We start from the raw sequence: 27,368 nt of genomic DNA, 5'->3' as shown, positions 1-27,368 counted from the left end.
TTCTGCCATGTTCTAATAGTGTCAGTAAGTTCCCCCATTTCTCCATTCTCAACAGAGACAAATCAGGTTTCTTACTTCGAAGTTCCCTACAGAGAATATAATCAATCAACTCCAGAACCTGGCACATCATGATATAAAAACTACTGCTTTCATTAGAACAAGAATACAGTTGGTAAACTGCAGCAGAAATCTACTTAGAGTGACTTCTGTCCTCAGGGATTCATCCTTTGAATGAATACTAGGTGACTTTGAAATACAGAAAAAATCCTAAAATAGACAACAGAACTTGTTTCTTATTTGTAGTATACATAAAAAATAAAATCTTCAGCCTTATTCTTATTTGACTTCCACGTCAAAATCGTAGTGCAATTTCCATGCTAACTAGATCTAATAACTTGTCTGCTATAACATCAGTCATTTATATACCACTACCTCCTCTTATTGGAAAAACTCAAACCTTTTTCTCCATGCACAAAGCCTGCTCCAGCCTGCCATTTCCTTCTTCAAGCCTCCTTCTTCAGCTTCACATAATATTTAAGAGATGAAAGTCTGAGCGTTGAAATTTTCACTGACTCTGAAATTTCCAAACAGTATTAAATAGCATTTACCTGGTGCATGCCCTTGCAGTATAATAAAGGTTCCAACTTCACACCTGAAAACCACATAAATAAAAAACAAAAATCTAAATATGATGCAATGTCAGCACCAATACGGATAAAAAGTTGGCAGAAAAATGTAGACATAGAACATTTTTTACAAAACCAACCATAAGATTCCCTAACTAACTAGGGCTTTCTAAAGTATTATATAGCTAACAAGGCCATATTAGTGCCATACTAGGGTCAGAACCCACAAAGTCACTGTCATGTACACCTCTCCTGTACAATTAATCAACACCAAAACACTTGATTAATAATTTGCATAAAGAGTTACTTCAGCGGTTCTTCAACTCTTCAATCATACTTACATATTAGGTACACACAATTTTCACACAAAAACATCACAGACAGCATTCTAAAAGTCTGAGTTTTATTGAACTAAGGTATTGATCTGCAAGACCTTTCAAAAACCTGAAAAAGGAAATTGCAAAGCAATTGCAAAATCCAGTTATGCTGGCATATTCAAGCTACCCCTACAGAAATGTTTACAAAGGAGAAAATCTCCTAGGTCTAGGAGAAGATCTTTCTACTTTCTTTCTACTAGGTCCTCAGAAACATGGAGGTACTGCATTTTTCCAAAGCAGTTGAACCACTCAATACCCTTCGACCTCATCAGTAGACATGTACATGCACCCTTTAAACATGTATACCAATATATTTATTTTCATAAGGACTCCTGAAATAGTAGATACAGGCTGATTCACTGCTAATAATTACACTATTATATGTGCTTATGATACAAGAAATACTAATAACAGCTATTTGTTAACAACTGGTGGAGTGCTCCCCACCCGTTTCCCTACAATGCCTTGGATCTTGAATGCTATCCAAAATGTCCAATGTTAAATAACTAACTAGGTGTGAAGGTAGGGCAAGCCTGACAGTTTCATATGGTCAGCCTCTAAAAGCCTTGATGTACCCTCACCACAGCTTAGACATAAATGTGTTCCACAACGGAAAGCTTTCACTCTATTTGATTATGGGAAACAAAAGAAGAAGGACAGAACCTAACACTATGATCCAAAGTCAAATTCAAAATGACTTAGTGGAATTAAGCAATTCAATGACCTACTTCATCAAAATTTATCACAGTTGCTTAAAAACCCCTGGAACAGTCAGGGAGTCTATTCCCAATTTTGTCAGATAATTTCTGTTGCAAAAAGACTGCATTTCATCTCTAAATAGCTCATCTCTACAATGAAACTAATTCAGATAAAATTAGGAAATGAATGTGGAGCTGCTATTCTTCATTTCATGTGTGAACACCCCATTTCAAATTACTTTGGGTTAACCTATTCTCAGTTAAGTTATATCATCCCAAAATACAAAAGAAAGGAGCACAAAAGAGATCTGAAGACTTGTTAGCATGTTCCTGGTGCTTATTAACAGACAAGGCCTGGTTTTGCCCCATATTCATAGGCTTCTGTCCACATTATAGGCCTCGAACAAGGCAACCCTCTGAAAGTTAGAGTAGGTTTTGGAGGTAAGTGGGAGATAGTTGGATAACCTACTTGAGGCTGGTAAATTTCTTGAACACTTGGAAGAATTATAAATTTAAATAATTGACTTTAACATTTTGAAGAACATCCTTTTATATAGCACACTTTTTTTTTTGTTTTTGCTACAGTGGACGTTTATTTCTTAAGTACTTTGAAAACGGATGGTTCTGTGGCTTAAATTGCAAAATGCCAGGAAGATATTTGTCAATTTTTTATTTTGCAAGGCCAAGAGTTTGAGGTATTGTTAACATTTCATTATGAGACCTTTTGTTTTGGTTTTATTTGAAAATGCTTTTGTTTGAAGAATGGTACAACGTTCTTAAACTTTTGATAAATTACAGCTTGGCAAAGCTGGAGTTGTGTTTTACTAGATAAATACTGAAATGTTCTGCTTTTCTACAGAATTCTTTGTATCTTAAAAAAGAAAAAAGAAACCCTTAAAATTTGATTAATAAAGGGCTCATGGAAGCTGACAATGCATAAGACACACCTCAAGGTACACTGTGGTGATGGTGAAGTCGAACCCTGCTGGCAAGCACTCACTGGCAAAAAAGATTCCAAGCAATGCTTTTGTTGGCTCAGGCACAGCAGCACTTGACTTCCTCTACAAAGTTAGTTTGGTTTTATCATTAAGCACCTTATTTTTTCCCCCTTGTTAGATCAGACACTGCACAAGGAAGTAAACTCTTCTCCTTGCTTCAAAGTCTCATTTGCCACTTATTCCTTCACCATCCTCACCCAGGAAGCATAATAACCTCTATATGTCCTATCTTTCTAAGTCTTCTAGTCAAGTTGTTCATCTTTGACCATTGCGGATTCAGGACCCCGCCAGAGGGCTTCTCTCACATCTGAAGTGAAAAGGGACAGGGAAAGAGGCTGTACCATCCTTTGCCATGCCCACTTCATTGCCAATTGGCCTATAATTTGCTAAACCTCATCAAAGTGCAGGCAGTACTACAGTTCCATCCCACCACCTTCTGGTAAAAAGAGAGGGAAGAGGGTTGCAACCTTCATGTTAACTAAGCAGAGGAACAAGAAATGATTCCAGCCCTGCCTGGCTCTTGGAGGAAGAAAGTGGAGTAAGGCTCAGCCTTTCCAAGATCTGAGGAAGAAACTGGTGGGGCCGCTACTGTGGAAATTAAGATGGTTGTCAGTACAGGTGACAGGTGACAGACACTGATGGTAAAGAGGCCAGAAGGGTGTTTGTGGGTCTGAAAGTCTAAATGGTCCCTAGGAGCAACCTACCACTAACACACCAAGAGTTAAATTGGAAATTACCCCATCAATGTGAGCTATATAGTGGACTTCTCTTCATGAACACATTTGCCAAATTAAGAAATGTTTGGTAGGACAGTAATTACACTGTCAACTCAATGAACTGAAAGAAAAATGGCTTGCAAAAATTCAAAACTGGAGGCATTATGGGAGCAATATTTAGTTTATCACCTTCCTGATGAGTGAGACAGCTGATGCTGCAGTCTCCTAAGGGAGGCAAAAATTGTCAATATTTGCCAAGTGCTATAGACCAAGCCTCATGTTTATAGAAAAGGTTTATCCTATTAACACAACTAAACAAAAATCTGTTAGCCCTAAAAAGTTTGTTTACTTTGTGTATACTAAGAAAAAAAAAAGGAATCTAGACTTCTTTGCTCATTATTGTATAAGAGGATTACTCCATTTGTATAAGGATATTAAAACTTACAGTGCAGAAAAACATTTGTCCCTTTATGTCCTTCTTCTCCTGACTAATTGGGAGAAAAAAGTCAACAACCCTCTAGAGATTGTCTTTGAACTAGTTACAAAGTCTAAAAAACCCTCATGTATTCTGAAACAAATCTTCCATCTTGAATATTCATTGCCCTGGTATCAAAGAACTGTTTTCATACATCCTTAATTATCTCATTTGAACTTTGTTCTTTCTCTTTTCCCTCTGCAGAATGCTTTTCCCAGTAAAATAAGAGCAAATGCTCAAGCTACTTTGCTACTTCAATATAAGCAGTCACAATTATCTCAATGTACCAGCATATTTTAGTACTGTAGTATTTATGCTTAATAATATATATTGAAGGGCCAAGTTTCCCCGGAGTATACATATTGCCAGTGTTCGATACTGTCATCTGCTCTCTTTTCATACCACAGTAAAGACTGCCAAGTGCAGGTCCCTCAAGATCAGGAAACTGATATCAGCTAGATTAGCACTCATACTCAAGGCAGGAACGACAGCTTCAAGAGAAATAGTCTGAAATGTCAGAGCCATTATTAATGTTGCACACTGCAAGCAAATGCTCTTTCTTCTCCTAAATGATATTTGCATAAATGCCATGGTTATGTATATGGGGCCCCAGTATTACTGGATAAATTATTTATCAGCATAAATCTATTTTACTTACCTGCTTGCACTCTTCCTGGCTTCTTTGCTTAGAGCAACTATTCGGCAAATACTTAAGCTTTTCAAAATTTTCATTTTGAAACAAATAGAACATGCAAATACTGCCCTACATGTTTATGTGAATTGTATCCCATCTTTCCGCATCGGTACTTAAGATTTTTACAGGAGTCATGAGGAAACATATGAGATATGAACTTACTTTGCTTCTGAAAAAGTACTGAAATACACCATAATTTAGAAAACAAATTCCTTATACAATACTATAACGTGCAGATTGTGAAATATTTAACATAGTTTTATTGAATGCCACCTTCTACAAGTAAAAACGGAGACAACAGCTACAAACTTCCATTTTAAGTTTCTGCTCTGTACAGAAGTTAATTCTTTTTTTGCTTGGTCCACTATGGAGTCTGAAAGGTGTTGAGCTTTCTGGTCCCAGTGAAAGACTAGGAGAAATGACTAGCTGAAACCATCTTTTTATCTTTTTTTTTTTTTTCTTTCCCTATAGTAGAGGTAGTTAGGCTCTTGTCTTAAAGTAACCAAGTAATTGTATTTTCAATTACCCTAACTGAAAATTGTTTTCTACAGACTGTGTTACTGCTTTACAGTCATGGGACTGTACGATTACAAACAATTCTAACTAAGACAAAGATAGGCATTTTCCAGTACTATAAGTTCTCACTAGGAATTCAACAAAAACATTACCTGATATATTTTCTTGCACATATACTCTGATAAAATATTCTTTTTTTCTTTCATGAATACAGGAAAAGGTAGAAAGAATGTGAAATGATCCACCCAGGCAGATCATTACATCTGACTAGATCTCCTGTAAGGGAAGGCTATACATATGCACAGTGTCAACACATGTAGGCAGACTGCAGCAAAGTTGAGGAATGAATGGGTAAAATAGAGAATAATAAGTCTCCATGAGTAGGCAACACACTAATAAAATTTTGTGTCTGACATTGCATACCACAAAAATTGGTAGGAATTATAATATTTAACAGGATAAGAAGTCACAGAGGTGAAGCAGTCTATTAGGGAAGAAATCATATGCTGTGCAGAGATAAGTCATGGTCGTACCTGTATTAAAGTGTCCTGAAAGAGTTGATAATCATATTGACACATTGCCCAGCTGATGGAGTGTGCACAGATTTCCAAGAGATTTCTACAAGTCCTCACCAAAGTCTCAATTATCTTAATGGATAAAGTCTCAAAGGAGACCAGAAATAAAGAAATGGACATGTCTAAGGCTTGACAAAAGGTAAAAAGGAAGTTCCTCTCATGAACTGATGACTAGAGAAAAGTCAGAGAGCAAAAAGCAGAAACAAATGGTCAGCTTTCACAAAGAAAAAGCCACTTCTGGTCCTTCAGGGATCGTCATAGGGACCTAGACTGTCCAAAATATGGACAAATGAACTGGAAAAAATGGAGTGAATAATGAGCTAACGAAATTTACTGACGATACTATTATTTTTCAGGTTGGTCAAATCTACAGCTGACAGTGAGTGACGAACAGGTGGAATTTTGATGGACTGCTGGTAGAACAAGAAAAAAAAAAGAGAGAAATGTGGCAAAACCGATCACAGATACAAAAAGAGGTTAAGCAGATTATGGTCTTTCAGTTTGTAAATTAAATGATTAAGAGGCAAAATCTGATAAAAGCCTATAAAATCAAAACCAGTTTGGAATTAGAAAGTAACTATTCTCTATTACTTATAATACAAAAACTATGGGATGTCCAAAGATGTTATCAGATAGCAGGTTTAAAATGAACAAAATGGAATACTTTTTTTATCCAACATACTAACTGAATTACAGAACTCACTGCCCACAGGATGCTAGGGAGGCCAAAAGTATAAATCATTTAAAAATGAAATTAGATGATTTCATAGAAGATAGTTCTGATGGCTACTAAACATAATGGACTGAACACAGCCTCAGGCTTAGAAAACCTCTAAGACATTGATTGCCAAGAGCTAGCTGAGTTTAGAAAAGACCACTGTACACAGGCCCAACTTTTTAATGTTTTTCTGTAATGATATTCTGTGTCACAATCAAGGCAGGATACTGAAAAGCAGGGGAAATCTCAATTTTGGTCTACTGTGGCTGTTTTACCTTCCTTGTATTAGAGCTACTGATACTATGTACTATGCATTGTTGCTATGGCGAATACATAGACATTAAAATATCAGCCAGGTTACCTGTAAAATAGTCACTGGTATTGAATAATAGATCTCTTCCAGCATGAAACAGTCTAGGTTGAACATTGCCCGTCGCACTGTTGGACTCCTACCAATGGATCCAGAAAACAAAAGGTGTGCAAAAAGTCAATACTCAAATGAAAGAAAAGGCTTGAACATTTATGTATGTGCTTCATTTTATATACAAGAACAGTTAATCCAATGAGATTATTCATAAATTTCAAAGGTAAGCAGCTGGAGGGGACCCAAGCAAAGCAATGAAAAGCTAATATACACCAAGGAAACAGTAGCACGTGTGTTGCTGTGTGTACATTATTTAAAACGTACATTTATAATTTAAGTCCTCGTAATAATCTGCAACATTCTAGCCTAGAAAACATGGCATCTACAATTGTACAAAACGCACATGTGCAAGTGCAAGCAATCACTATTCCCACACATCTAATTTTTCCATCTCTTGGTTAATATTACTGAACACCAATGCAAAGCAGCTGTCCCCAGGGGGCATTGAGTAACTCAAAATTCATGAAAACAGGCAGCTAAAGACATAAATGGTCCCCTGGAGGACATATGCAGGCAAATATTTTAGACATTTGAAAATCTACGCAAGAGAGAATGCACCCACACCAGTAAAAGCTCCAGTTCAAGCTCTATCAGAGCACTGCTCCGGAATAAAATAAAACTGAGGTGTGGATTCTCTGGTGTCCAATAAGACATTAATTACAATCAAAACTTTTCCTGTGGTTAGGAAATTCACAGCAGCTCTCATCAGCTTGGTCTGATGTCTAAGCAGGGAATAGCTCCCACACAGCTGTAGTGCAGCTCTGTTACAAAATCAAGCAGATATCAAGCAGGAGCTCTTTGAAAACCAAGTTTAATTAGTTCCAGATTGAATTAATTATTTAATTAGTTCAGTGGAATGACTTGATCCTGAAATGTTTTTATATTTAGCAGACACTGTGAAATTTCACTATCATGTTGCAATGTGTTTAAATTGTGGGAGGGTAGGTAAGGAATGCATTTGTTATTTTTGTTCACTGTTGTTTCCAGACTATTGGAAAAATGTACTAAATGTAATAAAATTAAAAAAAAAAAAAAGTTGGTAGTCTCTAGCTTGGATTGACTAAACAGTGAAATTGAATGGGTCTTCTAATCAAAATGACAAATTTATGGATATTTTATACCTCATGACAAATATAAGTGATGCATTTTTGTGAAGTACTGCACTGGAATGAAAGATATTGTCTCTCCTTTTTACCCATTTATCCTTCGGTGAAAACATTTTTAAAGGTGACAAACTTGAACAGTTTTGATTCTCAAGAGGCAGAGTAACAGAACAACTGTATTTATAACCCTAATGCATTATGGATACAAGTTTTACTAGGCTTCTGTACCAATTACTCATACAGTCACAGTGTTCGGATTTTGTGCTATTGACTCATGATTCAATCACTGCTTTTTACACAATAAAACATTAGCATTAAATTTTAGCATATAAAACATTTATTTGCAATTTTCATATAATATTTTGCTGTGTCACTTTGCACTCATGTTTTCAACTTGAAAGACCCATGCCAGTTGTTTCTAAAATTTCATTTAGATAACAACTAATTCAAAAAGGCCACATAAACTAGTGTTTAGAAAAGACTACCATAAATCCAGGCACCAGACTTTCAGCATATACTGCTTGTGGTAGGAATAGAGGTATCATTGCCCCTTAGCAATACAGCACCTGGGCTTCCCACTGCCAGTGTTATCAAAATAAGCCTATGTTTATTCCAGGATTTGGTGTATAAATCATGGAGTGGAAAAGCATAGAACCTTTTCAAGCTCTTATTTTCTGGTAGCGGAAAGGGGAACACTTGAGTTCACCAAATATTAAACGTCAGCAACACAGAAAGGATTTCACCCGTGTTGTTCTGTATGACTGGTTTTAGACAGCAAACCAGAAGGACATTAGCAACGATATTAATGACCAGAATTTGAATAAGCTAACATATGACATCAAATGCGACTTGTACACACTAAGGAAAAAAGGTAGAAAGCCTGATGTAATTGTTCAAACTAACATGGCCAACAAGTCTGTTCCCATCCATAATAATGATATTCACTTGAATATACTTGAAATAAAGATTACAGAAGTGAGATAACTGTTTAACTACCAAATTGGAAGTTCAGGCTTCTTACAGAAAAGACGGCCCTGTTTGTATTTTTCTAATTTTAATTCTTACCGATGTACTCGCTCTGATGGAAACAAAGTAATTACAGCATAATTAACAGCTTTCATGAAGATGCTACATGAAACTAGTTGGGCCTTTTAAGACATCTCTTAGCAAAAACAGGTGAAGTTTTAAAGGTCTTTCCTAGAGAACCCCGAGCTGTGGCTGTAACTATTTGGTGTTATGGTTCCCGAAGGACAGATCTCTAAAGCTCTGTAGTTTGGACTAATCTGTAGGAAAAGTTGCCCAACTTTTGCAGCAACTTTTCCAATAGCAGTATAAAATATGTTTGGAGAAGAGAAGTTCCTCCTGAAGTGATTTCACAGATATCTCTATTTTCACATGGCAAGTGCTGCAGGTGCAACAGACCTTCCAATGGACAGGACTTGTGATTTTCTGATCACAGCACCGGGCCATCAGTGCGTCGCTGACTGATTTGGTTCAATGCCATCAGCAGTGTCCACTCACTGGCAGAAATGAACCATGCCAAAGCATGGGCAGGGGCCTAGTCTGCACTTCTGTGGAGCTAGGATCTCGCTATGTCTTCAAAGTCTTCATCCAGATCTTTACCAAGATGCTAACAGGAAGGAAAACAATTAATGGTATTGTGATGGCTGTTTACAGAATGAAAGAAAGGGAGACTATGAAACATAAAAATAGGAAAATGCTAGCTATAGATATAAGTGGCATTAGCTGACTGAAAAGTATTGCTCAGGCAGTCAACACCTCTCCCTGCCGTGAGAAAGGAAATGGGGTAGGTGGTGCAAGTGCAACCCAGACTGTGAACCGAGGCATGGCAGAGACAGAAAGGGGTTAACCCACACTTTTCTGATCTTTGTGCCATAATATCTAGTTCTACATGAAAATTCTGACAAGAAAAGAGATGAAACTCCGTGTAGTTTTATTTTATTGAACTTACCCTTAGCATGCAGGTTTCTAATTATGGGGTGAAACATAAGAATTAAAGACCAAGAAAAACATATAATGAATCCAAGCTTTCATCAACAAATGCTCCTAAGTCAAAAATTGAGAATTCTGCCCTGGACACCTACCTATTATTTTCTCAGATGCCCTGCATCAAATCATGCTCATTTCATGCACCCAGAGAGCACTGAAGAGGTCAGGTGGGGAAGGCAAACAGCAGGGGATTGAGTTCTTTAAGTGCTGCAATTTGGTATGCAAGATACGAGACATTATGCCCACTGTAGCAAGTTGTAGCTATGACTAGGAGCAGACCAGACAAATGGCCTAGATCGGGTTGATCCTGCCTTGAAAAGGGCAAATGATCTACTACCCTCATGAGGTTTCTTTGGGATCTGATTAGTTTCTTCCATGCCCAGGACTCCAACTAAACAGGACAACACAGAACTGTTACTTGCCTTCATCCTAACAAATTATTTTGTCTCCACAGAGAGGAAGCTGGAAACCAGTTTACGAACAGATCATGTAATCTGCAAATGCTGGGTCATTACATTTCAGTTAATCATCCTTACACTGAAAACCTACTCTTTGTAATTGACCAAAGTTACTCTTTGACAATGCTAGCCCCCTTTGAAAGTATTTGGGGATGTGTCCATCATTCCTTTACCAGCTTTTTCACATGATGAATTAAATTCGCTCTCAACATTTTTGTATTTTATTTCTACTCTAAATGTATTTGACACGAACCTTTTTGAGTAACTGACAGAATAAGAATTTATAACTATCTATATAGAATAAAATTTATTTTAAGCCACACAACTGTCAGATATGCTCATCCCCTAGATACAACATCCACACAAATTATGTATTTGTATAGATTCCCGACTCTTTATGAATTTTTAAAAAATGGATTAGATATCCAGCAGAAGCTTATAGTGTTTTAAGAGTGCTTTGCATCACGTTGGTGTATTGATTTTAAATATAAATCCACGTTAATCTGAAGTAATTGACTATCTACATTAATAATAATGTTCAATTTTCATGAGGGAAGAGAATGGTTCTTGTGCCAAGACAAATGAAATTTATTACTAGAGACTACAAAGATAGAGATGAAAATCACTATTAAAAAGTACGAAGAGGCTTTTGAAAGAATATCTATTGCAGTTGCTCTAGGTAACTCCTCAAGAAAGCTGGGTTTATTCAAAAAAATTTCAAGCACAGGAGAACATAAAAAGGCCAATTGGGTTGGCTTCACAACCTAATTTGCTTCAAATGTATTTATCAAGATACTTACTGACTTCTTGGTCAACATATCTCTCTACTGTGCCTTCTATCCCAAACTTTTATAAGACTTCCTACCAAGAGTTGCTGTTTTTAACACAACTGTCAAAATCCTGAGCTAAGCTTTCAAAAACTTCCACCTCTCTGAAGATTCACAATTGTTTGTATGCCTAGACTGAATAAGATTTTTCTTTTTACTTTTTTTACTACTTTTTTTTTTTTTGTACTTTACTACTGTCTTTAGGATTTCACCTCCACAAAGAAAACTGTATGACACTGAATGGATTACATCTGAGTAACAAAGTGTGAAATCCATCATGCTGTTAATTAAATATGGCTTCAATTCACTAATGCATTATTATGCGCTTTGCTGAACACAAACCTAAACTTATTATGTAAGTTAACTTACTTGAAGTCCTATTTTTTAGCTCATACATATGTAAAAATTAACATTTGTAAATTCTTCATAGAATTACTTCCTATGTATGTTTTATGTTTCAAAACATGCTTTTAAATTTCATCCATTAACCAGCATCTGGTTACTGTTCTGTGATAAACAGGTATGCAGTTCCTGTTTAAAGGAAAGCTTTGGCTGGAATAGTGGCATGCTATGCTATCATTTATCCAAATGATGGTCACAACTACAGTTTGAGGATGATAAAGCACAATGCTCTGTATAAACTTGGCAAATTTGAGCTTTAGTCAAATAAAATCTCAAATAAACTCCTCCTTCTCCTTCATTCTAAGAAAAGAATAGTACTACTTTCTCTAAATTGAGTAATTACATTTTACCACTAGAGAAACCAATGATGTGTGAGTTTTAATGTTCTTTACCAGAACCGATGAGATCTTAAGTCATCCTCTGTCTGAGCATCCATGTACTCTGAAGTTGGTACAGCACTCTTTTAATGGGATCCCAAAAGGAATTCAGGAGAAAAGTAGATCTGCAAAAACATTTTAACCAACTGATGTCTCTCCAGCATGTATTTCTATGCTTCTACTTGAAAACTGCGTAAACAACTCAAGCCATACATCACCAAATAGCCCTTCTGCATGAAACTGTTATCTCTATTGCCTCTTACAGTTTTCAGTACAACTTAACTACTTTTATGCTTCACTGCACAGTGAATTTTATTGGCATAGCTATCAAAACGTGAATAAGTTGACATAATGAGGAGTCAGATCATCTATAAATGTCAGCAGGAAAGCACACCTGAGAAAAGTAAATCATTAATACAATGAAAAGTAATGATTGTTCAGAATTAGTTTTTTGAAGTCAGCTCAGAAACAGACACAGCCAGGTCACTGAAGAATGTTTTTTCAAGATTTCCATTTTATACTCTAAAACCTCATCTCAGATGTTAAAAAAGCAGACCAGAGCCCTAAAGCTCTGAAGAATACTTACGGACAATGAACTAAGTGTTAAGTGAGAAAGCCATGCCTGGCTGAAACCTCAAACAGAAACAGCTATAGCAATGTAAATCCTCATTTCAATAAAATGGTAAATTATGTTTTTCAACCCATAGGGATCCTCTGCAGCTCTGAGAGATTATTCTGCATGTTTTATTTTCCTTCCTTCTTTTTGTTTCATAACATTGTCAAGTAAGGAACGAGGGGAAAGATGCTCTGGTGAACAGTACTTTATAAGGGTGTGGTTCTTGCTGGGAATTTGAGATGTGAGAGTAAAGTTACGGCATCCAGAGTACTTCAGCATACAGAACACACTGAGTTCCCACCTGTCTCGAGCAGAGCAAGTGATCTCTTCTCCGTGCCTTATCCCAGTTAGCAGGACCTAGTCAATGTGCTTGGTTTAATTACTGAATGTAGGCGGAGGGCCCTTCAGACCACCGGTAGGTTTACTTGTCCAGTCCAGCCCCATCTGTGACTCCCACCTCCCACAGCTGCTAGTGCCCCAGGTGAACTGGCCCCAGCCCCTGCCTGAGCCCTTTGCCCTGTCCTGTCCCTGCTGTTCTTCTCTTGGACCTGCTTTGTCACCTTGTATTTGCCTGGTGACAACGGGGCTGCAGCTGGAACCTGCTATTTTCACAGTCCTGCTCTACTGTCCCAGTGCCGTGCCGGAGAGGGCAATGCCTATGCCAGGGTCGCCTTCAGCTCCTGGGTTGCCCTTCCTAGGGCAGCAGCCCCACTGCTGCTGGCGGCAGTAGGATTTGTCCTTCCTTAGCAGAAGGCAACAAATTAGTCTCTTCTACATTGACTTAGCCCAGTAACTATTTAATTTCTAAGACTGTGTTTTAAATGCTAGATGTTTATTCATTAAAAATAGTCACAGGCACCATTGGTAATATCTTCATTTCTGAGGACAGAAAGATGCCTGAACCTGGTGACTGTCCTGCTGTTGCAGTAATGACTACTCTGAAGCCCACCAAAATAAAATGAAATCTTGTTACTGACTAAATGGGTTTTGGATCAAGCCCCAAAGTAATCAGTCTGATGTATATACTAATGCACATCGGTAGATCCAAAGGAGTATAAGGACTCATCATAAATATCGTTTCCAAAACTGTTGAATTGCTTTTTCCGAGAACGGTGTGTCTGAGAAACAATAAAGATTAGAAGTAGAGAGATTTATCTTATTCGGACGTGCTACTACATCTGAATACAGTAAGGAAAACTGTATTTTCATATGGAGGTTTGAAGGAAAGGTAGGACACAGAAAGGAACAGAAATAATTAGTATTTGGCAGAAAGGTCTAAGACACTTCCCTGGTGAATACTTCACTTGTAAAGAGGTCCTTTGTAGACCACTGTGAGCCTGGGGTATGGTGTGCACAGCCTTCAGAAATATGTGTAATTAATCTACCTTGACAGATGCAGAGAATTCCAAGTTAAGTTTTGATTTAAATTTGTTTGTGGCTCTGGTAACAACAAGTTTGATTTGTTCTGGTTTATGTGTGTATGACACATTCATGGGGTGGGATTAGGTGAGGTAGGGAAGTGCTGACGGGATGCTTGATGCCAGAATGGGAAGTTGGTCCTGGACCATCGTTAGTGTGTCCTTGCTGGCTGGGCAAATTACTGCCTCACTGTTGGCTCTGAGTCATGAATTGTCAGGATTTTGGCTTACAGTATTGTAGCTAAGGTGGAACTGAAATCTCATAGCTCAAATCACCCGCTTAGCCTCTAGGAAACTGTTGCAGTGCGGCCTTTTCTATTCAGTAATAATAATACCAGCAAGGAGGCATATTAATGCAGAAGCTCTTAATGGCAGGTTCTGAGTGGGATTAAATTTGAGTCAATTGGAGAGTTTCAAATTGCAGAAAAGAGGGATTTCCTGCGATAGTACTGAGTTGTGTATGCTTCTTCATACATGCTTACACATGTATAGTGGTACCTACCTGCTCTCAGCTAAACTTTAGCTTTGTGTATGAAATGTGTTATTTTTTGCATGAGTCATCTAAAAAGAGCCTCTTGATCCTTAAGAAGTATATGTCTCAGAAGATGAAAGGGAAAAAAAAAAAAAGAGAGAACAGAAATAATACCAGAAGAAAAGCAAAAGGGCGAAACAGAACAAGGAAACAGATGATAGAATAAATTATAAGTAGGCAAGCTCTGTGTAGGCACTGCAGATGCTCTTTACCTACTGTAAGAACCATCCTTCAAAATATTAAATATATCAATATACAACCAAGCATGGAGACATAAAAATTGGCTTTCTGTAGAGGAAGATCCTAAAGCCTACCAAGTCTTATTTCCATTCCACCCAAGTCAGTATAGTAGTAGAGTAATTGGAGGGAAAAAAATTATTTTGCAAGTCACCTCCAAAATAGGATGGTCTTTTCTCCCCAGTGTAATCTAATGATAGAGAAAAGACTATGAAGTGTAAGGTAAATACAAAAAAAAAAAAAAAAAGACTGCTGCAGGTAATTCCATTACCAGCTGCACCAACACTGTGCTATGATTAATTCTGTGCTATGATTCTGTGAATGCTGTCCTGCTACACTCTAAGAGAGTACGGATGAACCAAGAATGAAACAATTCAAGAACAATAGCGAACTACAATTTTTTCTGTTTCTTATTAAAACATTCAACATTAAATTCGCCATTATACCTTTTATGCATATACTCAGAGTGGTTGCCTAATGTAGCATTTGAGAATGCATTAAAGGATATTGCAGAAGTAATTTAATCTCTATAATATTTTTTTGCAATGTAATTTGGTTTAAGAGGAGCTACGAAGAAAATAGTTACATCACAGGACAGGATCTTCCAAGTGTTATCTGCGTATACCACAGCTCAGAAACAAATCCAGAGGAATCTCTTACCAGAGCCTACACATCTGCTTTCTATTTTTTTGCTCAGTTGTATCTAACAGGTAGAAATGATTACATTACTATGTAAGTTATCAAAATATTTTGCTTCTTTTCCAAAAGATTTCCAAATATGAAAACTGTAGTTTATCTTTCAGAACAATGACTGTGCTTTAAGAGTGCGTGCTTGCTGTGGTTTAACCCGGCTGGCAGCTCAGCACCTAGCAGCCGTTCACTCACTCCTCCCATGGGATGGGGGAGAGAATCGGAAAAAAGGTAAAACTTGTGGGTTGTGATAAAGACTGTTTAATAGGACAGAAAAGCAAAGGAAAATAATAATGGTGATGATGACGATAAAGGGATACAAAATAAGTGATGCACAATGCAACTGGTCGCCACCCTTTGACTGATGCCCATCCCATCCCTGAGCAGCAGGAGCCCCTGCTCAAAACACTCCTATGAAAACTGAGGCAAAATGACTTACAGTTTGATCAAACTGTGAAAAATAAAGTTTGGACGAGGGTGTCATGCTCTTTTCCCAAGATAAGCTGTTGTGCATATTTACTCTTTAAAGAGAAGTGATGAAACGTGTCCTTGTGCCTTGTACTGATAAAATACATCCCAAACCTGAAGCTTAGAGGAACTTTGCTTTCCCACAGCGGGGATGAAAATTCTTTAAGAGCTTTAAGAATCACAACTGTTTTTCCAAATACATGGGAAAAAAATATCTTCTAGTTTCTTTTCTATCTTTTTCCCACTCACCTAGACAACATGCTTCCTAGCTATAGCAGAGGGCAATTCTCCCTAACGTTACATCTACACAATTCTACCCGATTTCATTTCACTCCATGCCAGTAAAGCACCATGTACATTTATGGCACCAATCCCTTCTTCTAATATTTGCAACACCTTATTTTTTTTAATGCCCAACTTCTCCTTGCAGCCACAAGTTATCCCAGCAGGAAAAGGCTGGTACAGGCTGCCACGCACTCCAGACACTACGGGGCGGGGATGGAGATCCACGGGGCGGGGAGATCCACGGGGCGGGGATGGGCGATCCGCAGCCGGGTCCCGGCGCCCAAACGGGCGGCTGTGGGTCCGGGGCCGCGGCTCTCAGCGATGTCTGCCCCGAGCCCCGGGGCTGCGCAGGCCGGCGCGGCCGGGAGGCAGCGGAGGTGGAGGAGGAGGAGGAGGCTGAGGCAGGTCGGGGACCATGTCCTCGCTGGTGAAGGAGGACCTGGCCAAGCGGCTCTTCGGGCCCCGGCGGCTGCGGCTGCAGGAGTTCATCGAGGTGGAGGGCTCGGGAGGGGGGCGCTGCTACCTGTGCGCTGCAGGTACCCGGGGGGACATGGGGCCGGGGGGTGCATGGGGCTGGGGGATCCCCATGGGGCTGGGGCATCCCTATGGGGCTGGGGCATCTCCATGGGGTCAGGGGATCCGCTGTGTGCTTAGGAAAGGTGTCGTAAGAAAGCATAATGGGTACCTTAGCGGTTTTAATGGGATTTGGGGAGCTTTTGCACGATCCCTCGTTGGGTTGTGAAGTCCTCATGCTGTCCCAGTTGCCGAAGTAACTGTGGTTTAACTCGATCGGGAATAGTGAGAACTGTGATTAAAACAAGAGTGTTGGGATGAAATTAACTAGCTGGCTGTTTGCTAAATCTGATTTCAAGTGCATCTGTTTCTGAACGTTTTTAGAATGTGGTTTCAGAGAAGCCTGAATTATTTTTGTATTAGTTTTGCAACACTGAAAAAGAGGAGTACTCTCATCCCTAAGTAGTTAGATAGAAGTGAATGCTTTTTGCAGTCTGTTTCCTCTTGATGTTCAAAACGCACATAGCAGGTAGAAATAATGTATGTATTTGAGACTTTTCTTGGCAATATGGGCTGATGCCAACCATATTCTGTGGTTCTCATGTTTGTAAACATCTGAAGTCTTTGAATAATTTCATTGTACAGATTACTGGAAATACTGAGCAAGCTTTGTTCCCTGCACCCACGTAATTTTAGTAGAAGAGACTTTGCACTTTAAAACTGTAAAAATAGTTTTAAGAAATGGATTCCTGAGCATTGTAGAGCTTCTAAATGTACAAGAATAGCAACCTGATTCATAGTTTGTAAAACAATCTGGTAGAAGTATATTTAGATGTGAGTGGCTGAACGAACAGTTCACTGTTGTGAAACTTCCAAAGAGGAGAAATAACATGCTCTACCTTCAAAATCTTTACTAAACATTTCTTTTTAAGGTAGAGAAGAACAAGCTACTATAGAAAGCCTCTAATCAGATTAACTGATTGGATGTCACTGAAGACATAAAGGAAAATTTATGTGGAGTATTGAGAGTGGGATCTCTCCAGTAGCCAATATTAAACTCTCTTAATATATTCAGGCATAGTCAAGTAAGCGGTGAGCAGAGTGGACACCTGATGCTGAAAGATGGGCTCCATCCGTCTGCCAGGAGCTACTGTAATCTGCTGTGATTCTCTGGAGCAAATCACGCTGTCTAAAATCTTATCCCCACAATACATCCTGAGTATACTCCTGTGAATTTCAACTTACCATAACTAAGAAAAATCAGTCAGACTATATAAAGACAAAACTTTAGAAGTCTATACCTTTTGAAATCTGCATTAAAATAAAATCTCGGTGTGGATAACTGAACAATCTTATGTGTGTGCCACAGGCCAACCTTATTTCCCTTCCGTTTTCACAGTAGCAAGTCTCAGTTCTTGCATGAAGGATATAGTTCCTTTTGCTAAATGCTTTATAAACACTGGAAGAACATAAAGCTGAAATGCAGCCGTATTCAGGAATTTTCACAACTCTGTATTGGTATGCCTGAGAAGGGCGGCAGGGCTAACCTCATATCATCCAGTTGCATAGAGAGACTCTAAAAACAAGTTCAGTCCATGGAAGACATTAAGAAATAATTTGTGCTCTATGAAGGCATTGCCATATCAATGCCCTCCACAGGAAAAGCTGTGAGAATTTAATGAGTGAAATGGTAGATCTGAGATCATGCTGTATATCAAAAATAAAATTTTCTTTAACTACGTCAACTGAGTGCAAGAACAAGCAACACATCAAAAATGCAGGAAAAGAACAATGTTGTAGGTGAAAATTGTCCAGCCAGGTTTCACCACTGGACAGAACATGCCCCTGGCTTCATTGTGCTTATTGGAGCAGTTTCTTAACATCTGTTCTCTATCCTCATTTCATACAATCTCTGTTCCTACACAGGAGATGGAGGAGTGGCAGTCTGTGGGTCCTGGAGGTGCCTAGGATAACCACCTGTGTTTCTGAAAGGACTCTGAGCTTTTGGGGTTGGATTTGTTTTCTTTCAGCGCTGAGGGAGACCACATACTCCTTCACAAGAAAGCAAACAAAATGGGATAAAACTGGAAGTAAGAAGAGAACTTTCTAAGAGTAGCCTAACAGACGTGCTTGCAAATGAAAACCGCTGTAACTTCTCCACAGAGATAACACACCAGAGGTCCTATGATTAAAAATCATTGAGTAATCATTACTGATAGGACCAGAAAGATATAAAAGCAAGTGGTTGGTTTTTCCCTGCAGGCTGTTTGGGAAGCTATAGGCTGAGAGAATTACAATCAATTTATATTTTTTCCTTTACTTTTCTCTGTAACGGAAAGAAGCTCCATCTCCAACGTAATCCTTTATTTGTCTTTATTTTGTAGCCATCTTATAAACAAGTGAGAAGTCAAGGACATCGTAACAGGAATAAAATAGTCAAGTTTCAGAATGGATTTTTCAAAAATTCAGGCAGCATTTAGAAATAAAAGAATTTTGGTCCTTCACCTGTAGTATCACGTTATGATGTCAAAATGTTCCTGCCAAATGTAGGTGACATCTAGCATTTACTTACCTTGGGCTACAAGATGGCTTGGGGAAGTTGGTCTGCCCTGCAGTTGTTATGCTGGATGTGCAGATGTTTCAGGCTCCAATGCTTTTCACCCTAATTATTGTGTGTTACAGAAGTCTGATCTCCTACACAGCACTCAATGTAATCAATTAATAATGGTAGTTATTATAAATAATATCCTCATGCTCTTTTCATTGTAATTTCCTGCCTGAATTGGAAAATAGTAATTTCTACAAAGATAGCACTGGGCAACTTGAAACTTTAAGAAATATTTTCAATGTTGCTTCTGTTAAGTGACGTACTTACGTATTTTATAAGGAAACAAGAGTTTTGTTTAAGAAGTGATGGATATATAAGAGAACCCCAGAACAGAAGGTGTAGCATGAGTCTTGTAAATACAGAGCCTTGGTAGTGATTCTGCATTTTTTTGACTCCAGCACCCTAGAAAGATTCCCCCTCAAAGTAAGTAGGATAAGTGGATTATCCACATAGATCCAGTGCCAGGATTGGTCTTCATTGCACTGCTAGTGAATTCAAATGAAAGGCTTTTGCGCAGCCAAGACTGTCTTTTCACAGGAGGGGGAAGGTAAATCCTAAATCTACTAAATGCTGAGAGGTTTCATAGGCTGAGAACACTGGGCTATTTCTACTAATTGCATAATAAAACTATTAAGTCCAGCATAGCACTATACCGCCCTGCACATCATCCTTTAAATTATTATTTAAAATGTACTGTAAGTCTTTTATTATCAGAACTCTTGGGAAGCGTGTGCTTGCATATCTAAAATATTTTTGTCTTGCAGTGACTAAAAGTGAAGAAGTAGAAATATGTATGGTAAAACACTTTCGAGTAGATCGAGAGGAGAAATACGAAGTAGTTGAAAAGTGGTTTCTGAAAGATCTGGAGATGATTGATGGAAAAGAAGCAGATACTGTAAGTGTTATCTATTATTAAATACATGTATTAGAATATACTTTTCTTGTGTTGCAATTTGGAATACAAGTATTGAAATGCAATTGGAGTGCATTATCTGAAAAAAAAAATCTGTTTAAAAAGCAAAACAACAAAAAAACCTTCAAGGAATTTTGTGTCTATTGTGTGGGAGAGGGTACAGATTACATTTGCACTTTTTGGGCAGGGCAGGAGAGATTTTGTTTGTTTGTTGTAATCTTCATCTCTCTTGTTGACATCTGAAGGATGAGCTGGATGTTTTCTAATTTGCTCATCATAACTTGGAATAAAAGTTCTCCACTGCAGCTCCCACTATAAATTTGGATTAATCCAATTTAATGTGTATTAGAAAATAATATTTAGTTAAATATTTTTATGGAGGCTGTGCCCCTGCCATTTGAATTTATGAACCTGTTCTTTGTGTGGCAAAGAAGATTTGTGTCAATATGTAAAACATCGTGTAAGTGTGTCATTTGGTGTACCAGCTTAGGAAATTGTGCCTCTTTCATTTAACTTACATCTCACTCCCATTACTTGGATCAATTAAATATTTGTGTTTGGCTAGATTTGTGTGATCATACTGCTAAAAACTTCAGCTAGATTTGCATGATTTTACTGGTAAAAAAAACAAAAACCTCATAATCTCTCAGATAAAATTACAGAAGGGTAAAATGAGGCTGCAGTAGTACAATACAAGCCAACACCAAAAGTAGAATTAAATCTTATAGAAGCTAGAAGAATTTGCTGAGGAGAATATCTTACTGTAGGTAAGACATTTTAACAGTCATCCATGCATAAAAATGTAGTACAGGGAAAGATTACTTTTTTTTTTTACCCCAAAAGAGCTTTCAAATGAACATAAAATAGAATTCAGATTATTCTGATATCAAGAGCCCACAAGAAAGGTTTCACAGTCTTGATCTGAGGAAAATGAGAGACTCTAGTTGTACTCATTCTATCCTGATGACTGTTCCCTTTCGAAAAAAGTCTCCCACAGCTCCTGCATGGGGAGCCAGGTGAGCTCTCCAGTAGTCTGTGGTCCTCTGCATGTTGTCCTGAAGTCTGAAACTAGGAACCTGGGAGATGGTGGAGGTGAGCTCAGGTTCAGAGTAGCTAAAACTAATAATCCTTTATGTCCTCTCTCCAAATTATCTTGCATCTGGAAATGTTCCTGTCCCTTCCCCAGCCAAGGCAGACAGCACATTTCCTTATCACTTGTGTACATGAATTTATTTCAGCCTTTTTTTGAAATGTTTTGTATTAAAATACCCTTCAGAGATGATTCAGCCTTCCACAACTTGGATGATCAAAATCTTATTTTTGGTTATAGAAAAGCCTAAATGAACCTTAAACTCCTGATTATAGAGTGATTGACACTGCTATAAATATTCATAATATTGCTATTCATATCTATAGAATTTAATAGAACTTAGCTGCTGCTAGTATTAATTGTGCCAAGGAGCCTGAAAGCACACAGAATAACAATTTAGGCAGGAAGGGGAATCAATATTCTTCTTCTGACAGGCATATATAGTTATAGTCCAAGGCAAGTGCTTTTCATATAGTGTTTTAGGCAACATGACAAATCAGTTCATTTCAAAACAACCTTGTATAATCCCAATAAAGTGCAGGGTATCATTTGGCCAAACTCTGAAAGTTTCACTCAGGCAAAATTCCTAATGGCAAAGAATAGCAGCTAATTATAAACTGCTACTTTGTAAAGTTTTAAAAGACCCTTTAGTATGAATGGCAGAAATATGCAAAGTGCATAGCTAATACTTTTTAGTATCCATCAAACTGAGAAAAAGGCCTGAAGGTATCTGAGCAGAGAACAATTGCCATTCTAATGTCTGTAATGCATGTAATAACTTCGTTCTCTCTCCATTTTTTAGGATAATCCATATTTTGATATGCACTTCCACAAAGTCTACAGTTTGGAGGCATATAGTTGTGCATCTAAATATACCTTTGCTCGAACGCTAAACAAACTGAATGAAATGTACCTTAAAAAGGACTTGAAGATTGTGAACTTTGATGACACCTACCTAAATGATGATTCAATCTGGTCATCCAACAATAGGGATTGCTTAGTACTCATGAGGATATGCTTCTATGCTTCCAACCTTTTATGTCTCTCCCTGTGTCCCTTGTCCTGAAGATGCATTTTGTAATGTTAAAGGTGACTGGTTGATTTTCACTGACCAGCATTTCATAAATCATCTGTTGAAAAAGACAGCAAGTGATGTGCAGCATCTGCTTCTTAATTTATGCATCTAAGTCCAAAATGGAACATACTTTTTAGATATATAAATGAATGGTCAATTGCTTATGTTAGCAGGGCCTTACTGGCAAGTACAAATATATGTGACTCAACAAAGGGACAGTGATTCTTATGTAAGCAGAGTTCAGCGTTTGCTCATCGTTTATGGAGTTATAAATTATTCTTCATGAATTGCTATAAATATTTTTTTAAAATATTTTAAGAGCATTAACAGTTCATATACTTCCTGGAAGTAGAAAAATAAAGCAAACAAATGAGTTCTGTACAAGAACAACGCACATTTCCATTTTCAAATGTGTTGAAATACAGAACTTTGTTAAAAGAGATCACACCTACATAAATACACAAATACAAATACTCATTCTTATGAATTGGAGTTTTGCATTCAGGTACCAGGGACCAGCTTTTCACTTGTAATTATTTTCCCCCCAGAACATCTAGTATTCCCTTTGGTCTTTCCATTTTTTGTGATGCTGTCACAGAAACATAAAATGGATGTTCTTAACCAGAACTGTTTTTTGTCAGACCTTTCAGGCCTTTTTTGTTTTATATCATTAATGTCTTCTTTCTTGCAATTTGTTGTTTTATGTGCATGAACAGACCTGGTTATGGAACAGAAACTGATTGTTTATGTCTCTTCTCTGCCTCAGGACCAAGAATTAACAAAATACTACAGGATGTCCTATGTAAACAGTAGTTGTTGGCAATTAGTTACAGTTACTTTATGGGCAAGTGATAGACTTTTCAAAATTCATGGAATTATGAGAGTAATTTTCAGCAGTTTCTAGCTATGTGTTAGCATATTCAGTGTACTACTTAAATGTGTATTAATACTTACAGTTGCATTTAATGTGGGGTGGATTCTACTGAGTGGTTGGGAAGATCTCACCCATAACAAAAAAAAAAACAAAAAAACAAACCAACAGCTGACAGTATTATATTACAGTAGAAACAGAAGATGAATTAAAGCTGTATTGACCAAGAGCTGCAGAAGAACACTGCCAAAAAGCAGCATGGTGATATTGTTCCGTGTCAGTCAGCTAAGCTAGCTGGCTGCTTCTCCCATAGTCAACAGAGAAAGAAATGCCAAACCAAAAGGTGATTCTGAGAAACTTTTGGTCAGAACTTCCAGCAGGAGAAAACTTTTCTCTTTTGGCAGCCTACAGAGCACAGAGAAACTAGCTCTGGACTAAACCAGCTACGCACCTAAAGCTGACGAATGTAAATAGCTCCCAGAAAATCACAAGTTGGTTACTGCCTTCTCTGAGTACCTGGCATTGTAAAGTGGGCAAGGATACCACGACATGGACTTCACTGTTGCCTTTCACATGGACTCCCACTTTTAAAAACATGTAAATGTACTTCAGATTCAAAATTGAAATAAAATCAAGTAAGTGAGAATATATTTGAAAAACTGTATAAAATGTACAGCTTTCTACTTTACTTTTTAAGTGTTAACCTAGTGCTTGTATATAGAAAGGCTATATATTTGATTACCTAATCTTAAGAAGTTATATATTTATTCTAGGCGTGTGATGTAAATTGCATACATTCTCATACAAAATATTTGTGTATATCTTGACCATCATGATGGCAGTTTCTATGGGTTAATACAAATCTTCTGCAATTTTGAAGGACTTAAGTCTTTTATTTGTCACCTAAATATTGTTAGAGAGAAGGGCTGCATTTATAGTAATAATTTATGAAATGTAGTTGTTCTTTGCAGAATGTCTTTGGTATAATCCAGTCCAAGTACGTGTGTTTTAACATTTGATCCATCACTACAAAAAGTATTTGCCCAATGCCCAAGCTCCACAAAAACATTTTTAAGAGCAAGTATAATTCAGAATACTGTTATATATGACACATTGTCTTGTTTGGGCTGTGTATTATTGTAAAGATCACAATATTTTCAGTAATGTTTACAAGGTCTTTGCAGGTGCAAAAAATTCTTCTCTGGGTGGAAAAGCTCCCATCGTTGGTCTTGTAATAAAATATATAGAACCTCTAATAAAAAACACCTCACTTTTTTTTTTGAAATAAACTACAGGTGGTGACTTCCTGACCAATAATTGTCCTGTATCATGTTAGAAACTGATTAGCTAAAAATGACTATAATGTTCAAACATATTTAATGGACTTGTGTAAGTAGTTCATATCTTCCTGTTCTTGTTACTGTATAAACATTAAATTGATTATATCAGAAGACAAATAAGCCTGCATTTTATGTGGAATAATATACAACTCAGATCTTTTTGCCATTTCTTCCGTCCGATAACATCATATTTCAGATATTCTTTACTAAGTGATCAGAAAGGAGAAAAAAGGAACACTGTCTATATAAATGATTTCAGGTAGCATCAAAAGGAAAAAATATTGATAGAGATCTTTGTGGACCTAATCTAGGGCCTTTTTGCATTTCCACAATTCTTCATAAAATGCCAAATATCAAGGCACTGTACAAGTGCTAGACTGACATAGTCACGCTATGGAAAGTCTTCGTCCTCAAGTGCTGGAGACTGTCACTGTGGTTAGTACAGCACAGCTGCACCACAGGAGATAAAGACTATGCTAAATTATAAATGGAAAAGACCTGACAGGCTAAATAGCCCATCTTTCAATTAAGGCAAAATTGTTTCCTACATCACATTTCCTGACATTGGATATACAGAATGCAGTTTGAAATATAATATCTGGGGATTCATCTGCTTCTCCTGGAAGACTTTTCCAAAATTGATTAGGAAGAAACTTACAGGAGTAAAGGATTATCACAAATGCATTTGTAGCTTTCTTATAAAAGGTTTCAACCAAACTGTGAAGTGAATTAATACTTGAGATTGTGGATATAAAGTGGACTTCACGTTCAGAACACAGGAATTGTTACCAGCCATATCTGTTCCAGAGAGGAAAAAAAAAAAAGAGAGAAAAAAAAAAGGCAACCTGAAAATGAAGAAGATAATGAGCAAAGGAAACTTCATGCGTACTTGTTTAAGAGGCAGAGAGAGAACATAGCCTGTCATAAAAGACATGTGATGTTCTTTGTCCTAAGTGTATTATTAATTCTTTAAATAATATCAGAATTAAGAACACAGAGAAACCTGTGACAAAAGAATTCATATTTTGTATGTAGCTTTTATCAATATCTGTTTGTCTTCTTTTTCCATACATTAAATATATATATATATATCATTCAGATAAGATTGTTCTGTATCAACAAAAATACACTGGTGAGGTTCCACTGGAGTTCATGGATTTCAGATAATTTTTACCATCTAAGACTCATAACCTTGTATTTAAGCAGACAAACTCTTTTCCTGTTGGTTCATCTTTCACTGATTACTAATCTTTTCCAGCATCTTAAGTTAAACAAACAGATAGTATGAGCGGTTACTTGTCATTAAGTTGGTGACTTAACTTTCTATTCCTTCCTGCCCCCGGCTGACAGGTCTAAAACCGGTAAAGCGCAGTCTTTGATCAAGGCAGATTTTTTAAAACATTTGGGAAGTGAAGCAGACCAGGGAGGGGAGCATATTCTGAACTGTGCCTCCCGTGTTATTTCTCTTTCTTGTTCTCCTTTGTATATTGGAGTCATACATACCCACATCTTCCCAGTGAAAGCCTATACTACTTCTTTCCTTGTCGTCTTACCTATTCCCCAATACTTTCTGTCACTCTCAGAATATAAATTTATCTTTTCCCTGTAAAATGGGGGATTGTATTACATAATTAGTAATATGCAACTTCAGAATATTTTCTCCTGAGTTAAAGTTAGGATTGGAAGAGAAAGGCCCTTTCTCAAAGCATCTGTGGAAGCTGAAATAGGAAGGGAGAGAATGGCACTGTGCATCCTGTAAGATGATCTAATGTCTGTTTTAACATGTGTAAACACATGTAGCATTAACAAACAATGCTTTGTTTCTTCTTCTGCCCTGAAGCAGAATTAACAGATAAAGACAGACAACTAGAAGGGCTTTGACTAATAACAACAAAAGCTTTATGAAACCCTATCCATTTTTTTTATGGCAGCCTTGTCCAGTCTTTATAGATCTAGAGAGAGACAGTTACATTTTGTGGTGAAACCGAGAAATTACCAAACTGAAACTTCTCTTTTAACCTTGGCCCTCATGAATGATATATTACAGAATTACACAGCATGCTGTTTTATAAGCCAGAAAATAGAAGTACGTTCAGCAAGACAGTGTTGGTCAGTAATGGTTAAATATTTTCCATCAAGTAGAGAGATAATATAGGTAAAATGAGATCACAATTTTACATGCTAAAAGGCCACATTTTGGCAATTTATATCATTAACTTGAATGTTTTCTGTTTTTCCTAATTGGTAATGATCTGGGTAATACATTTTATCAAGCCTACCTTCAAGACATACTGACATATTACTGTGAATTAATCATACAGTTCAAGTAATCTGTAATGATTTCAGCCTTCTCTTAACTGTGCACGTAAGACTTAAAAAATACTGTATTAATTTACATGAATAATACTAAAGATGAATGAAGTATATTGATCATGTGGAGAACCTCCATCATGGCGAAGTTTGAACTGGAATTCACCAAATTCAACAGTGGCCAAGGCCAAATGTGGATGTCATTTCTCTGGGTGAGATTCCAAATCCTGGATGTCACAACTACTAGTCAGAGTAACTTCTTCCTCAGAGAAGTTTGGTGTGGTGGGCACCAAAGCCTCTCAGTTACTTAAGGATGCTTCTGGTTAGGGATAAAGGCAAACTCTGAATGTTTCTCACAGAAGATACATTAATCTGGTGCTGTGGCCTATGATGGTTCCCTTGCAACTG

At 37.5% G+C, this 27,368-nt stretch overlaps 1 protein-coding gene across 3 annotated transcripts; it reads left to right on the top strand.

The window, feature by feature from the left end:
* Positions 1–16,473: 16,473 nt before the first annotated feature.
* Positions 16,474–25,747, top strand: EXOC1L (exocyst complex component 1 like). Of its 3 annotated transcripts, XM_035549854.2 has the most exons (4): positions 16,504–16,776; positions 18,680–18,843; positions 20,126–20,256; positions 22,167–25,007. In XM_035549854.2, exons 1-4 carry the CDS (start codon positions 16,562–16,564, stop codon positions 22,428–22,430), a joined length of 774 nt encoding a protein of 257 aa, XP_035405747.1. In that variant the 5' UTR covers positions 16,504–16,561; the 3' UTR covers positions 22,431–25,007. The 3 variants fall into 3 exon arrangements, with proteins under 3 accessions (XP_035405755.1, XP_050566617.1, XP_035405747.1); XM_035549862.2 differs by lacking the exon at positions 18,680–18,843 and having other exon boundaries at positions 16,474–16,776; positions 22,167–25,747; XM_050710660.1 differs by lacking the exon at positions 18,680–18,843 and having other exon boundaries at positions 16,483–16,733.
* Positions 25,748–27,368: the final 1,621 nt, after the last annotated feature.

Source organism: Cygnus atratus, chromosome 4 (assembly GCF_013377495.2).
Source record: "Cygnus atratus isolate AKBS03 ecotype Queensland, Australia chromosome 4, CAtr_DNAZoo_HiC_assembly, whole genome shotgun sequence".
NCBI classification, from domain to species: domain Eukaryota; kingdom Metazoa; phylum Chordata; class Aves; order Anseriformes; family Anatidae; genus Cygnus; species Cygnus atratus.
This window is presented reverse-complemented; position numbering and strand designations above follow the sequence as displayed.

What these genes read in the sequence shown, in the direction of transcription:
- EXOC1L (XM_035549854.2), top strand. Translation starts at nt 16,562, where the DNA reads ATGTCTGCCCCGAGCCCCGGGGCTGCGCAGGCCGGCGCGGCCGGGAGG. An exon ending in AAAATGGGATAAAACTGGAA is followed by an intron (nt 18,844 to 20,125) that starts GTAAGAAGAGAA and finishes TTTGTCTTGCAG; the next exon opens with TGACTAAAAGTGAAGAAGTA. An exon ending in ATGGAAAAGAAGCAGATACT is followed by an intron (nt 20,257 to 22,166) that starts GTAAGTGTTATC and finishes TCCATTTTTTAG; the next exon opens with GATAATCCATATTTTGATAT.